This window comes from Canis aureus, chromosome 6 (assembly GCF_053574225.1).
Source record: "Canis aureus isolate CA01 chromosome 6, VMU_Caureus_v.1.0, whole genome shotgun sequence".
NCBI lineage: Eukaryota > Metazoa > Chordata > Mammalia > Carnivora > Canidae > Canis > Canis aureus.
The window spans coordinates 80,712,102-80,726,635 of NC_135616.1; the positions used below are offsets into that span (position 1 = coordinate 80,712,102).

General features: G+C 60.2%; 1 protein-coding gene across 4 annotated transcripts in view; it reads left to right on the forward strand.

The window, feature by feature from the left end:
• Window positions 1-14,534, forward strand: part of ADORA1 (adenosine A1 receptor) — a 29,100-nt gene that overhangs the window by 7,052 nt on the left and 7,514 nt on the right. The window contains exon 1 of one of the 4 annotated variants that reach the window (XM_077902558.1): window positions 8,405-8,734. The exons of the other annotated variants lie outside the window; for them this stretch is intronic. Within the exon in view, the coding sequence (XP_077758684.1) occupies window positions 8,703-8,734 (32 nt within the window). The 5' untranslated portion in view covers window positions 8,405-8,702. Of the gene's footprint in view, window positions 1-8,404; window positions 8,735-14,534 lie in introns of those variants that run through there. 4 annotated transcript variants of the gene reach the window in all.

Genomic DNA, 14,534 nt, shown 5'->3' on the forward strand with positions numbered 1-14,534 from the left:
TTAGGTACTCAGGTGGCATCTACTTCTTCGCAACCCCTCATGGTGCCACTGTTTTTCTGAGCTTTGCTAAACATGATCAGGGGCAGGAACATCCGTGTACGTACCCACGTATCCCCTGTGCCTGGCACCGAGTAGGCCTGCTGGAAACATTTCTTGAATAAATGAATTTCATGTTTCACGTATTCATTCTTATATTTTCGGCTGTTTGGATTGTTACCAATTTGGTATGATTACGATGAACACGACAGTGATACGCACAATTCACGTTGTTTGTGGGGTCGGGGCCCGGCCTGGACCCCTGGGTGCGTGTCCTGGTATACAGCACAGCTTCCGCACGTCAGGATTTTTAAATGAGGTTAAATATTTCCCGTCTCTCTCTACTCCAGCTCTGCCCACTCCTCCTGCCCAGCTTGATGACACTGCAGGTCCCCGGAGGCGCGCCTGGTACTCCTCTGCCCCTTTGCCCTTCGGGGCCAGGCAGGGCAGGACTGCCTGCCTGAGACTCCCCCTCATGGCCTAGTCTCTATTCCCAGAGGCCTGGAAGTTCTGTTTCTTTGCCTCTTGGTGAGGAGAGCAGTCCCGGGGTGGGGGGTGGGAGGAGGCTTGGAGTGCAGCACTTTCTAGTTGGCCCCACTTGGCAGGACAAGCACATGGTTCCATGGGCCACGTGAATTGCCTCTTGAGCCTCAGCCTCCCAAACTCAAGCCCAGAGGAGGCTGCCAGCTGCTGTAGAACAAAGAAAAGGCTGGTGGGTCATGGTGGGATGGGAGAGGAGGAGGAGGCAGGTGGGTGGTGCAAGTTGGCACCCACATCCCCTTGGAAATGCTGGCTTGGGGGCAGGCAAGGAGGTGGAGGCAGCTGGCAAAGGCCTTCCCTGCCCCAAAAGAAGAGATGAGACACCTTCCCCTGCATAGCTCCTCGCCCTGGGAGTTTTATCCCTGGCGGGGGTAGAGGCATAATAAGGTCAGGGACATGGGGGCTTCCGTAGATGTATTTCATAAACTGACTTCTGCACCTGCCACTTCGCAGGCACTTTGCACGGCTTACACCTGCAGATACAAAGGTGAGCAGGCTGCTCTGGTCTCTCCCTTAGCACCTGTTGAGATGGTGGATTCCTACAGACCCAGGTGGCCAAGCACAAACTCCCAACCTGCCTGGGGTGGGAGCGGGGGTGTCAGGAGACTGGCCCCTGACACCTTGCAGTGCTTGGGGGGAAGCTGGACCCTATTCCACACCCGCTCCTTGCTGCCCAGCTCACGTGGGAGAGGTCCTTCGGGACACTCTTCCGGCCAGAACTTCTGTCCTTCCAGAGAGCACAGCTGTTACCCTTTCTCATTCTCACCCAGGGCCCTGATATGGATAGATCTATACTGCGGAATGCCTCCTACCGCCAGGCATTGTTATCTGTTATCATACCTGGGGTACGCTCGTTAACAGAACAAAGACCCCCCGGAGTCTGCATGCTGACCGGTTTGGAGGACAGATGCTAAATAATAAATTAGCACAATATACCTAGGACGCGGAGTGCTAGGAGGTAGCACGTGCCCTCGGGAGAAGGTAAGGAGCAGGCTCAGCGGAACTGAGGTGCCCGGTGGGGGCAGAGGGCTGCAGCTGTAAATGGGGTATCGCTGAGGCCCCCTGGGGAGGTGCCATTTGAGCAAAACCTTAGAGGAGAGGGACTACGCCCGGCAGATATTACAACTTTCACACAGAGGAAATAGGGAGAGTAAAGGTCCGGAGGAAGGAGTGTACCTTAAAGGGTTGGGGTCTGTGCCGCGGGGGTGGAGTGATCAAGCTGGAGACTGGTCGGAGACCCGGAGAGACCCGGAGCGGAAACACAGTGACCTGCTGGCTTGGAGGCTGCTGCAAGGACAGCTTTACCCTGAGGTAAATGGGGAGCCCTTGCAGGGTTTACAGCACAGAAGCTGCATGATTTGGCTTAGACTTTATTTATTTATTTATTAATAAATTTATTTTTTATTGGTGTTCAATATGGCTTAGACTTTAAAGGCTCACTCCGCTGCTGTATTGAGAGGGCACTGAGGGGCAGGCAGGGACAGTTCGCTACTGCGGCCACCACATGAGGGAGGGAAGAGGGCGGTGGCGAGAGTCAGAATGGCACAGAGCTGGTGGGGAGAAGTGGCTAATTCTGGGCATGTATTTTCAAATTTTACTTTTTATTGAGGTAAAATGCTTATATAGTGAAATGCATGAATTTAAGCATATTGCTCCATAAATTCTTACATGCAACCATCTCCCAGATCAGTATTTGGAACTTGTTCAGCTCTCTCGAAGGTTCCCTTGTGTCCCTCCCGTGCCCTCTGAAAGGTCACCATTACTCTCTGACCTTCATCCGCATAGACTGATTTTTGCCTGTTCTTGAACTTTTGTAAAGGGAATCAAGTGTAAGTTTTTTTTTGTATCTGTCTTTTGAAGCTTAAAGTTATGTCTGAGACTCATCCCTCTTATTGAGGGAAACGGTAGGATTTTTTTGTTTGTTGGTTGGCTTGTGATTTTTTTTCCCTCATTGCTAGAATTCCATCGCATGAATGTACGATGATTTGTTAAAATTCCGGGTGAATTTTGAAGAAAGAGCCAAGGAATTTGCTTATGGATTGGATGTGGGATGTGAGAGAAAGAAGAGTCAAGCATGACCAGAATTTCAGTCCGAAGCAACTGGCGGGGTGGAGCTGGCATTATCCGAGGTGGGAAAGACTGCGGGTGGTACAGGTTTTGTGAGCAATGGAGTTCAGATTTAGACACGTTGAGTTTGGGGTATCTGTCCAATACCTCTGTGATGTTGAGCGGGCGGTTGGATGGATACGCAGGGATGGATTTCAGGAGACATGTGGACTGGGAATAGGGTTAGGGAGAGCCATTGTGTGCTGATCAGGTCTAAATCACTGAGGAGCCTTGATGAGGTCTCCAAGAGCAAAAAATACAGCTAAAGAGGACACAGAGCACTGAAAGGTCAGAGGGGAAGAGACAGCGTGGATGTAGGAGGAACACCTGGAGCCCCAAGTAAGTGTGGCTCCAGGCAGCAGAGCTTTGCAAGGTGTGGAGGGGAAGGAGGGGTGGAGCGAGGCGGGGGAGGGCTGAGAACTGAGAACGACCAGGATTTAGCAGGAACAGTGCCAGTGGGGTGGAGCAGGGAGCCTGACTGAGAAAGCTCTGGAGAAGAGAGGAAGGACTTGACGCCAGTGGGCATGGGCTACTCTTTGAAGAATTTTGTTATGAAGGGGACAGAGCGATGGGGCAGAAGCTGTCAGAAGCGGGAACAAGAGATTTTGTTTTGCGTTGTGGAGGGATGTTAGCATGTTTGTGTGCCCACAGCTAATGGTCCCAGAGTGAGTGCCAGACCTGCGCCGGAGCCCCAGGGCCCGCCGGGTCGGCCACACTCAGAGGGCCTGGCCTGGCGCGCGGCTTTCAGGCAGGAGGGGCGAGTGCGTGGGTGCGGGCAGGTGGAATTGTCCTCCGGCAGGTGGAATTGTCCTCCCAGTGTCTCAGCTTTCTCAGGGAGGTGGGGAGCGAGGTCACCCCCGGGGAGGGAGGATGGCGAGGGTGGCGAGGGTGCAGTCATGCTCGGGAGGTCCAGCGTCTCTGGGGGCAGCGCTACCGGCTCGCCTGGGGTTCATGGTGATGAGCTCCAAGCAGCCGTGCTCAGCTGCGCCCGTGCAGGCGTGCCGACCGTGGAGGGGTCATTCTGGATTCATCCACAAGTTCCGGATTCCGTGCCCATCACTCGGTGTCTCTCGTCACGGCCACGGCCAAAGGGGGGGCCCGTTCCCGGAGCTCAGGGACAGGTGGAGGGAGAGAGCCGGCACACAGGTAAGCGAGCAGGTAGCCACGGTCACCTGGAGGAGAATTCAAGGGGGGAAGCCGCCCCGCTCTTCTCCACACCCTGAGTCAGTGTCCATGCAGACCTGAAGGCACCTGAAGACTTAGGTGGGGCCTTGTAGGCCTTGTGGTCCACGGTCAAGAGTTTGGATTGTATTCCAAGTGTGCTTTGAGGCCTCTGAGCGCTTTAAGCAGGGGGTGACATCATCTAAATCACATTTTTCAAAGGTCAGAATTTGTCAATGAAATATTAGCAAATCAAACCCGGTGGTAGATAAAAAAATTAATACACCACCACCAAATAGGGTCACTGCACGTGTGCAAGGGTGGTTTGTCGGAAGAACTCCACGTACTCGGCAACATTGATGTACAAGGTCGCCCTGCCTGGGGGGCGCAGGAGACTGTAGGAGGTCACGGCTGTCCGCGGGGCTGGGGGCAGCCGGGGGCTCGGGAGGCGGTGGAGATGGAGAGACCTGGAGGGAGTTAGGGTTAGACCCCCAGTAGAGGCTGGGGGTGCAGAGTAGGGGAAGGGGTCAGGTTGGTTGGCGCCACTGGGTAGCTGGTGGTGGGGAAGGGAGAAAGTGGAGCAAGGCTCAGAGGCCCGAGTGGGGCTGGTGCGACAGCGAGCCCTCCGGGTTTCTGTCTCTTGCTGGCTCCCCTCCTCCGTGCCTTCATGAGGTCGGCAGGTGGGCCCCTTCCCGCCCCCCGTAGCCCAGGATGGGGCCGCTCAAATGTCCAGCGAGCCTCCCAGTGCCTCTGGCTCCACCGCCGACTGTCTTCTCACCTCACTCCTTGGGAGGCCCTTGTTGGGTCTCTTGGGCTGGAAGCACAGCAGGAAGGACAGGCGGCTTGGGCCTCCTAAAGCTTCCAGAAGGAGCAGCAGAGGGGTTCTTCCTTCCTGCCAGGCTCCATCCAGAACGAGACACAGTGGCTTCTGGGACAGCTGGGCCCCCGCATCTGTGCATCCTCAGGGTCCCTCGGGCGGCTCTGCCCCGGGACTCTCCGTGGGCCTCCGGAGCCGCCTGGATCCCATCACCCCTCCAGAGCGGCTGTCCCCCCCACAACAGCCCCCCCACCTCCCCTCCCCCGAGCCACTGTGGGGCACTGAGCCGCGCAGGTTCAGCCGAGGCAGCAGAGAGGATGGCCGGGCATGAGGTTAGCAGGTGCCAGCTGTGGCCCCGCCCTGATGGGCAGGGCAGGCAGCATGGGGAGCCCCACCTGGGCCTCCGGCGCCTGGGCCCAGAAGCCCTGTCTGTCCTTCCACAAAGAGGCCGGCTCCTTTAGCCTCGTGCGGCAGAGAACGCTCCGCAGGGCAGTTTGCAGGCTCGGCACAGACGCCAGTGGCCAGGCCTCACGGCGGTCACCGTGCAGCCTGACCTCGGAGGTCACTGGTTTCCGATCCTCCCGTCTCCACCGCGGGGGCGGCCCTGACCACAGCATGGTGAGCGCTGCTTCGGTTCTGTCCCAGCAGAACCAGGAGCTTTGATGCACACCCGCCGGCTGGAGTGGGAACTCACCGGGCAATGGTTCTCTCGGGGGCACGAGGGGTAAGATCTGTCTGCAAAAAAAGCTCCTCTACCTCAGACTTTTTTTTTTTTTAAGATTTTTTTTATTTATTCATGAGAGACACAGAGAGAGAAAGAGAGGCAGAGACACAGGCAGAGGGAGAAGCAGGCTCCACGCAGGGAGCCCGACGTGGGACTCGATCCCAGGACTCTGGGGTCACACCCTGGGCTGAAGGCAGCGCTAAACTGCTGAGCCCGGTCAGGAGTCCGTGGGATCTGTCGCACTCACCCCATAGGGATGGCAGGCACTGAAGCGTGAGGGTTATTTCGTGAAAACATTCCCGGGAGGTCAGCGGCGGGGGAGATTCCGGTGTCTGGACCCTGGCCTGGCTCCCTCCGAGCTGCACGCTCCTGTTCCGGTGGCGGGGGGCTGGCATCCGAGAGAGCTGAGCCCCTCCACCCTGGGGCCGCAGCTCCGCACCCGCTCTCGGGGGACCCTGCTGCGCCGGCAGAGGAGCCAGCTGCCTTCGGGGCTGACAGTCAGGGAGGAAGCCACTTGGCTCCGGGGCGTGTTGCGGTGCCACCACCTGCCAGCGCCGTCAGGGCCGTGGGGAAGGAACCGGCAGCCACCTGTGGGTAGGTGGGCAGGGGGAGCAGGGGGGCCCGGGGCCTCCAGGCCCTGCCGGGGTCACTCAGCGAGGTGGGGCCTCCCCGGGCTTCACTATGCCTGTGAGGTCGTGGCCCGGCCTGAGCTCCGCAGGCCACACCTGAAGGACAAACAGTTCAGGCGAAGCTCCTGTGAGGATGAAGGAGGCAGGGGCCTCCTCCCTCCGGGGAGGCTGCGGAGCCGGGATGTCCCCACTGGCCAGTGCCGACGGGGCAAGGGTGCCGGGCACCGGGAGGGACCCCTCAGGGCCCAGCCACCTGCCTCGCCCGCGGGACCGCGTCCTCCTTGCTGGGGAGCACTCCTGTCCCCTACCCGCCCCGAGGGGTGCACGTGGGTCTGGGGGCGTAGAGCCCCGAGCGCATCGGCAGCTGGGCTGGCACGCTGGTGCCCCTGGTCCGATCTCCGTCGAGTATGTCCATCGTCGTACTGAGGATGAGCGGGTAAGCACACCAGCTCCCTGCTTGGTCACGGGCTCGTCTGGCCCCTTTCCTGCCCGCTGCTGGGAGGGAGGAAGGCAGGTGGATAACGGGGTGTGGGGTGTGCGTGTGTCTTTGTCTCTGCTGTGGTCGAGGACAAGTCGTCCTCCCCAGGAGGCCTCAGAGCCGGGCCTGGGGAAGCGGCCGAGGCAGGCTGGGAGGGCGCAGCCCCAGGTGAGCAGTGTTCTGTTCTGGCACCAGTGCCTGCCCCCCCCACCTGCTCAGGCTCCCTGGGGGCCCCAGTAGGCCGTGGGCCTGTGTGGGGGGCGGAGGACGCGGCGCCTGCACGCTGGTGCCTCCCTCAGCAGCTTATGTGGTTTTCCGTGAGGCTGAGCTCAGTGTCATTTCACACATAGGACAACAGGGTACCAGGGGATAAGTCACCGGGAAACTGTCACCCGGCTCAAGTAGCCACACTCGGACTGGAGCGAGGTGCCTGCCAGGTAGCAAAGCAGATGCCACTGGGGAAACCCCCGCCCCTGCGCCGGGTCCCTGGGCTTCCAGGCTGCGCACACAGAGCCCGTCCTCAGGGAGCTTCTAGGCCCAGAGGGACACAGAGCAAGATCCTGCAGACTGTGAGATACATCCATGTAGGCAGAGCTAGGACGGCTGGGATTCCTGGGGCAGCGGCTGCAGGGGGGCCGGGGCCTGGCCTGCCGCTTGGTTTCCTCGGGGCCCTGCCTACTTCCTCTCAGGACCCAGGTTGTGCTCATTTGCTCAGCTGCTCCACGCACAAGCCCAGGGAAGCTAAATCCGGAGGTGTTGGCAGCGTTACGGTAGCAGAAATGATCCCACGAGGTCCACGGAGGTGAGAGTGGCGGAGATGGGCTAGAGAGGCCCCCCCCAGGAGGCCTGGGCTGGATCCTGGGCTGGGCACCGAGGGGCTCAAAGGACCTTCTCTGCCAACCCGCAGGAGTGCATCCTACAAACAGCACCGGCCGGAGTCAGAGGAGCCTGTTCAGTGCCGGCTCTGACGCTCACCAGCCAGGCTGTGGTTTAGGGCACTCGCTGAGCCTTCCTGGGCCTCAGTTTTCCAGTCTGCAAAATGGCAACACTCTGCCCTTTGTTTGCCTGGCGAGCGGATGTTTGCAGCAAGTGGGCCGCTGGCCAGAGAGCTTTGTGCCTGTGCTGGGCTGTGTCGTTACCCTGTTGCCCAGATGCAGAGCCTCTCCCCCCTCCTTCTCCAGGCCTGGCTCCTGGCCTTTTCTCTCTCTGCGTGGCGGACCTAGCCGTCCATTAAGAGAAACAGGTCCTGCAAGTGGATTTGCCATGGATGGACTGGCGGGGACTCGTGTTCCTGTTTCCTGTAGGATCCGAGACAATGCCTCCTTGCCTTTTTCTGGGCTCCTCCGTCAGCCTCCTTCCCAAACAAGGGCGAAGAGGGCGACCTTTGTGCCAGATGTTGTGCCGAGTGCCGCTGGCCCCAGCTCGCACGCACTCTCTAGTCTGAGCAGCTCCGACACTACGGGACACGAGGACTGGAAGCCCGTGGTCCTGTGCTCAGGCGTCCTGGGAACATCAGTGTGGGAGACACGCAACACGGCCCTCGGAGGCCGCCAGCCCGCGTTGCCAGTCAAGTTCCGGCCAGCAGCTCTGTGACCTTGGGCAAATCACTCTTCTCCTGGGATGACTGAGGAGAGAGGGAACCAGAGGGTGTGCCAAACTCTGTGCCAGGTGGTGTCAAGGGACACCCTGGGGCCTGGGCTGCGCAGACCTCAGCTCCATTTTACAGACGCAGAAATCCAGACGCTGCAGGGCCGTGCAGGTTGCTGACACAGCACGTCAGAGTCCGTTGGAAGCCAGGCCCCCTACGGCCCCACATGCCTGTCAAGGGCCTGTTCGTGCTGTGCTGCCCGAGCTTCTGGCCCATGGTGCGACCCGTCCGAGGTGTGAGGAGTGGCGTGGGGGCCAGAGGAGGGACAGGTGTGGGTGCTTGGGCCTCTGCAAGGCTCAGATGTGAAGGCGGCCTTCTGAATGGCCCAGATGGTTGGCGTGGGTGTCAGGGAACCACCTCCCTCACGCCCCGGGCTGCAGGGGCTGCAGTGCGTGTTCTGCCGGCTTCTTGCCTGGCTGCATCCCCAAGGCCCATTACCGCCAGCTCCCTGCATTTTCATTTTCCAGCTCTGAGCTCGGCACTTTGAAGTTTTCGTGAATGGTAGATGGAGAAAAAAACAGGCTTTGATTTAATAAGCTGCCTCCTCCCCCACACGCATCATAATGTGCGGTTCCCCTCCAGGGTCGCGGCAGACGTGAGTGATTTACAGGGCTTTGCACAAGTGGGATGACTGAAAATGAGCGGATCGATCAGCCCTCAGAAGCTGCCTCGCCCGCCTGGCACTGGGGCGCTGCCAGCGGCTCAGGGGCCTTGGCCTCCTGGTGCACACGATGGTGCCGGCCAGCTCCCAGCAGAAGAGAGAACAGGCTGTTCAGTCCTCCACCGGGGCAGGGAGGAGGGGGAGGAAGGAGGGGAGGGGGAGGAAGAGGGGGAGGGGGCACCGGTCTCGCAGCAGGAGGAAGTGTGGCTGGACTCTTGCTAGAACTACCTCATTAAGTGGCTTAGGTGCAGCCGTGCAGGGATGCAGGCGCGGGGAGGGGGGGGGGAGACGAGGGCGCGGGGACTAAGCGGACCTGCGGTCCCGTGGATGCTGTCCTGCTGTCTGAGGCACCTGGTCTACGTGTGCCCGTCAGGAGGGAGGGTGCGGAGAGGTTGCGGGGAGGGTGGGGAGCTCAGGCTGGCCCCTGACCTGCCCCGACTTTATCCACATTTAAAGTGATTATTGATGTCATCCGCTTGCTGTCTACAGTGCTTGCGACGGCTCTCTGTTCCCTGGATTATTCCTTATTCCCTCCTCCTGCCCCTCTTTTTCTGCCTTCTCTGGTTTTCTTTTTTAATATTTTATTTATGACAGAGGGAGAGAGAACGCGCGTGTAAGTGGGGGGAGTGGGAGCGGCTCAGTCCTCGCCCAGCGGCTTCCGGGCGTCCCGTGTGGGGCTCTCCCCAGGGCCCCGAGATCATGCCCTGAGCTGAAGGCAGACGCCTCACCCTGGTTCTAACTGAGCATTTCACATGCATCCATTTTCCTTCCCCGAATATTACTGGGTGCCGGCTGTGCGCCAGGTGCTGTGGCAGCTGCTGGGGGCACAGCTGGTTCCTGTTCTCGGGGTTCCATGGTCCAGAGCAAAACCTGGGACTCAGCTGCGTGTGGCTGGGTGAATGTGTGGGCGCAGTGACACACACCAGCAGCAGAGGGGACATGGGGAGCAGCCCCAGGGGCGCTGCAGTCCTTGCTGTGGGTCCCTGTGGACAGAGGCCAGGGCCGGGCAGCATGCAGCCCCTTCCAGGTCCCGAGAGCAGCACCACCTTGGGTGTAAGGCAGCCTGGGGGACCCAGGCGGCCTCAGACAGCAAAGCAGGAGCAGCCAGAGAGGAGGCCTGAGGGCAGGGTGGGGAGAGATTTCCATGGTGGGCGACCCTCCGTGTCCTGTCTGTCCTCCATATCCTGCCATCTGTCACATCTTCTAGGGAGAGGGTGTAACTTTAGGAAGCCCCAAAGGCCCAGGCAGCAGAAAAGGGGAAAGAACCCGAGCCCTGTGGGAAGGGCTGGCTCCCCGGGAGAGCATCCCGTCCTCCCCATCCTCCTCGCCAGGGGAGCGCTGGAAGGGGCACCGCCTCCTGGGGCTCCCAGGCTGCTCCCCACTGGCGTGGGCTCTCCCCACGGGAAACACATCCGACAAGAAAGCTTGTCGGAAACAGGCTTTCTTTCGGGCATGAGGGCAGGGGAAGGGGCTTGGCTCAGCGTCCCCTGCCTCCAGCCCCCACACCGGCCACTTGCCCCAGGCGAGGCCCTGGACCCAGCCGGGAGGCGCCTTCCCGGGGGCCCCGTATGGGCTGAGCTCGCTCCCACGCCCCTTGGCCGGGGAACACGTGCTAGTTGGCACCCAGGTCGAGGTAGGTGGGAGAGCTGGCTGCAAAATAGAAACTAGAGCCGTGTGACGGGTCTTCCAAAGTCAGACAAGTAACTGTTTTATCCGCGGGCCTGCAGCCTGTTCCGTTCCCCTTTGGGAGCCACCCCGCTCTCCGTCGAGGCGGGAAGGCCGGTAAGGCCGCGCGGGTGCGGTCGGTGCCGCCGAGCACCAGCTCCAGGGCCAGGGGAGCCAGCCGCTGTGCTGCGTGAGGACGGAGCCGGGCCCCGGGGGTCGTGTCTCGCTCAGGGCCACCAGCTCTTAACTGTAGAGCCCGGCTGGAGCTCCGGTGACCCCATGGCATGCCTCTGCTCCTCGACACCCTGGTCTTCCCTAGAGAGTGAACCCTTAGGGGAGGGACTCCTTCGGGGGAACTGTGGGCGCTTCACAGCCACAGCCCCTGGGCCCCTCCCCCACAAACTGGTCCTCGGGGGTGCTGCCTCCTTCCCATTAGCGCCAGGCTCAGTTCTCCCTATGGAATGGCCAGATACATTCCAGAAGAGGGGAACGCGACCCGCAGGGCTGGGGAGTCGTCCGGGGTAGCCCCACATCACCTCCATGAGAACACGACGCCCCCAAGGGGAAGGGCCTCACCCAGACCAGCTCACTCCCAGCGGAGCCCAGACGGGAACCCGGGTCTCCCGACCCACACCGCTTTGGAGGCCGTACTCCGAGGGACGGCCCTCCGTCTCTGGGGTCCTGATGTTGCTGCCATGCAGGCAGGCACCCTTCGACGGGCAGCATGGGCCTCTCTGTGCTCTTGGGCCTAGGGAGGCGCAGATGTTCCCAGGACCCTCCCGCCCTGGCCCTGCCGATGTGCCAGCGAGACCGCAGGCTCCTTGGCCGCCTCTTGTACGTGTACGTGGCCACTGTCTGCAGAGGCCACAGGGGCCTATGGGAACAACCCGATCAGCTCCCTTCCCCAGAGGCAGCTCTTTCCACTTCAGTGGAAAAGGAATTTGGCCCCTTTACGACCATGGTCATCATGGTGAGGCCTCGCTGCGCCAGCCACTCACAGGTCATTAAATCCCTACGCAGACAGGATGGGTTTTTCCGTCCCACCCACTGGATGAGTCAGGAAGTCGCCCAAGCAGGTGGGGCCCTTTGGCCTCGGAGCTTTTGCTGCCTTGGCCTTACCTGAGAGCAGAAGGGGATCAAGTCTCAGGGCAGGAAGTAGCAGGGACATTGAGGTCTGGGCCCAGTCTCCCCAGTTTAGGGATCCGGCCAGACACCCTCGTCCTCCAGGAACACCTCCTCCCTGGGAGTCGGAGGGTTGCTTCAGATTGAGGGGGAGGGGCTGCATCTCGGAACCACCCAGGGCATCGTTTCAGGGGCAGCCCCTGGGTGGCCGTGTGGGGACATGCTGGGGGAAGGATGGGGGACGGTAAGCAGATCGTTGGAAAACGTGCCTCCCCGATGTCTGAGAACCCTGCCCGCTGCAGCCCCTTGTGCGCCCTGAGCAAATCCAGGTCCCTCTTTGTGAGGATAGGACACACCAGAGAGAAGAGAGCTTGGCCGCAAGGCATGCAGGCCCGTGGCAGACTGGCCCTGCCAGGTCCCCCTGCAGCCTGTGTGTCTGGGCTTCGTGCATCTCGTCACGCCCGGTGCTCCCTTGGGGCAAGCGCTGTGCCCACCTGTCGGACAGAAGGTTCCCTTGGGACAGGAGCTCTGCTTTTTCTGCTCACTGCTGGACGGGGGAGGAGGCTCTGGATGGGCAGCAGGGAGGGGAGGCGAGATTGTGGGACAGTCACAGGCAGGCACTCCCTGGTCTCCCTACCAGGCCGTGGAGTTATTTGTCTCCAGCAAGTGACCAGGAGCAGTTTCCCGGGCCCATTTACACTGATAACCTAATCAGTTTATCGGCTCTTTTCTTTCAAGGAGCTCAGAGCATCTGCGCCTCCTCCCTGCAGCCTTGGGGGACCCCGGTGTCAGGGAGAGTGACCCTGGCCCTGGAGGTGGTGGCTGATGCCACAGGGTCATAGGCGAGATGAGCTAGACGCAAGGCAGGATGATTAGGATGCAGACATCCCGGCCCCTCCCCATGCCCCTGAGCCAGACTCCCCTGGGCAACGTTACTGTTAAATGTTTGGCCCCGGGAGCCCGCCCAGTGCCTCTGATTGTATCTGGTTTCCTGTTCTCCTTTGGGAGGAAGAATTTCTCTGCAGGAAGTAGTTTAATAGCCTGAAAGCCTTACTTCCCTGGTCTCCGGATCCAAGTTTCCAGCTGCAAGGGGCCAAGATCCTTGATACAAAGGGAGGCAGGAAGGGGAGACAGAGGGTGGGGAATTCGTCCCCGACTCTGCAAACTGCAGGGCCCGAGACCAGGCCCTGGGGCCAGCGAGGCCTGAGGGCCCGGCTGGTCGCAGTGGTTCACAGGACACCTCATCTCCGTCTCCGACAGCCGCGTTCAGCCTTTTCCACACCACCCACGCGGCCTCTCTCTCCTTCTGGGTCAACACGGGTTTGTTAGGAATCTGGTCGGTTTTCTCAGGCCCCGGCCAGGGGTTCTCTGTGCTCACTGTTCTGCTCCTGGGCCGTTGGGGTCTGACCCGAACTCAGAAATCACTGAGGTGCTTACGGCAGGGGAACTGGTCATGCAGGCGATGAAGGATCTGAGGGGCCGATGTGATAGCGAGGGGTCCGGAGGGTAGCCCTGGGCCTGGGTGATGGGGGGAGGCAGTCCTGGAGCGCGGGGCTGGAGCCCAGGGCCCTGCTGGCTAGAGATGAAGCCAGCAAGGGGATGTGGCCACTGCCTGAGGCACAGGGAGAGGGCTGGAAGTAGCCTGGCTTTCCTCTCCGCCCTCTGGCCCCACTGACACGGAGCCTGCAGGACTCAGCTCGGCTGCTAGGAGCAGGGCGGTGGGCGGTGGGCGGGGGTGGGGGGGTGGGGGGGTGGAGGCTGAGGAGATCCGGCTTCAGGACCAGCACACTCCAGTCTTGTTCGTGCAGTGATGGAGCGGCTGCCTTCCTCAGCCTGGCAGTGCCCTGTCCACCCAAGAGAGTTCTCTAGGGCCCTATGCCCTCCCCTCCTCTTTCCTCTGTCCAGTGCTTCTGTCCTGCCTGTGTCCCAGGGTCTGTTCATCACCTGCTGACGTGCTGAGCCTTTCCTGCTCGTAGGAAGCTTTCTGTTCATGTTCCCAGAGTCAGCCTAAGTCAGTCCCCCAGGCGTGTCCAGGAAGAGCCCCTCTCCGAGGCCGTGGGCAGGGAGAGGCCACTCTCCACGCACAGCCAGGGCCTCCGACTGGAGGTGATCGTGTCTGTGAAATGGGCCTGCTTATGAGGCGTGGGACCAACAGGGAGCCCACGTGCACTCATGGTTCCCCCCCAAGACTTAACCTGAGATGCAGACACAGCTTCTCTGGGCTGCAGGCCGAAGACTCCAGGGAAGCCAGTTCTGGCCGGGGAACCTCTGTGGGGTCACAGTGTGCAGGGGCCGCGCCAGGGCCTGTGCTGCTGTGGACATGTTGGGGACAGGCTGGCGACCTCGTGCCACTTGCTCGTACGTCTCGTAAGCGGCCATCGTCAGAGTGGTCTCGTGTCGCAGGACCTAAGCAGGGTGCCAGCAGTTACCCAGGTCAGCAGTGCACTCCCCACAGCTCCCAGCGCGACGGGGAACGATTTCCCGCATTCAGGACACCGTAATTGCTTCCGCCACGGCAGTACCTTTCTCCTCTGACCTCTCTGACTGAGCAGCTACATTTCTTTATTTCTGGTTCCCCGAGATGTACTCACATGGTAGGTTCTCAGTCGATCGTAAATCACATTTTTATTTATCTCTGATTCAGTTTTATATATTGCTGAATAAACCATAAGTGATTGAATAAGTGGGTGTACGGATTCACCTTCCTATTTTTACACGTATGTACTCATGTGCTCAGCAAATAGTGATGGACCACGGCTCCAGGGCCTGGGGCTGCCGTGGTGAACCTGCGAAGTACGGGCCTGTCCTAAATGGACCTTACATTCTGCTGGAGAGAAATAGAAGATAAATGCATATATATATGGAGAGAGAATGAGAGAGACAGGAAGTGAGACGCTCTATCAGGAAAATTAAGCATGGCAAGAGGTCCAGAGCGATAGGGGCTGTT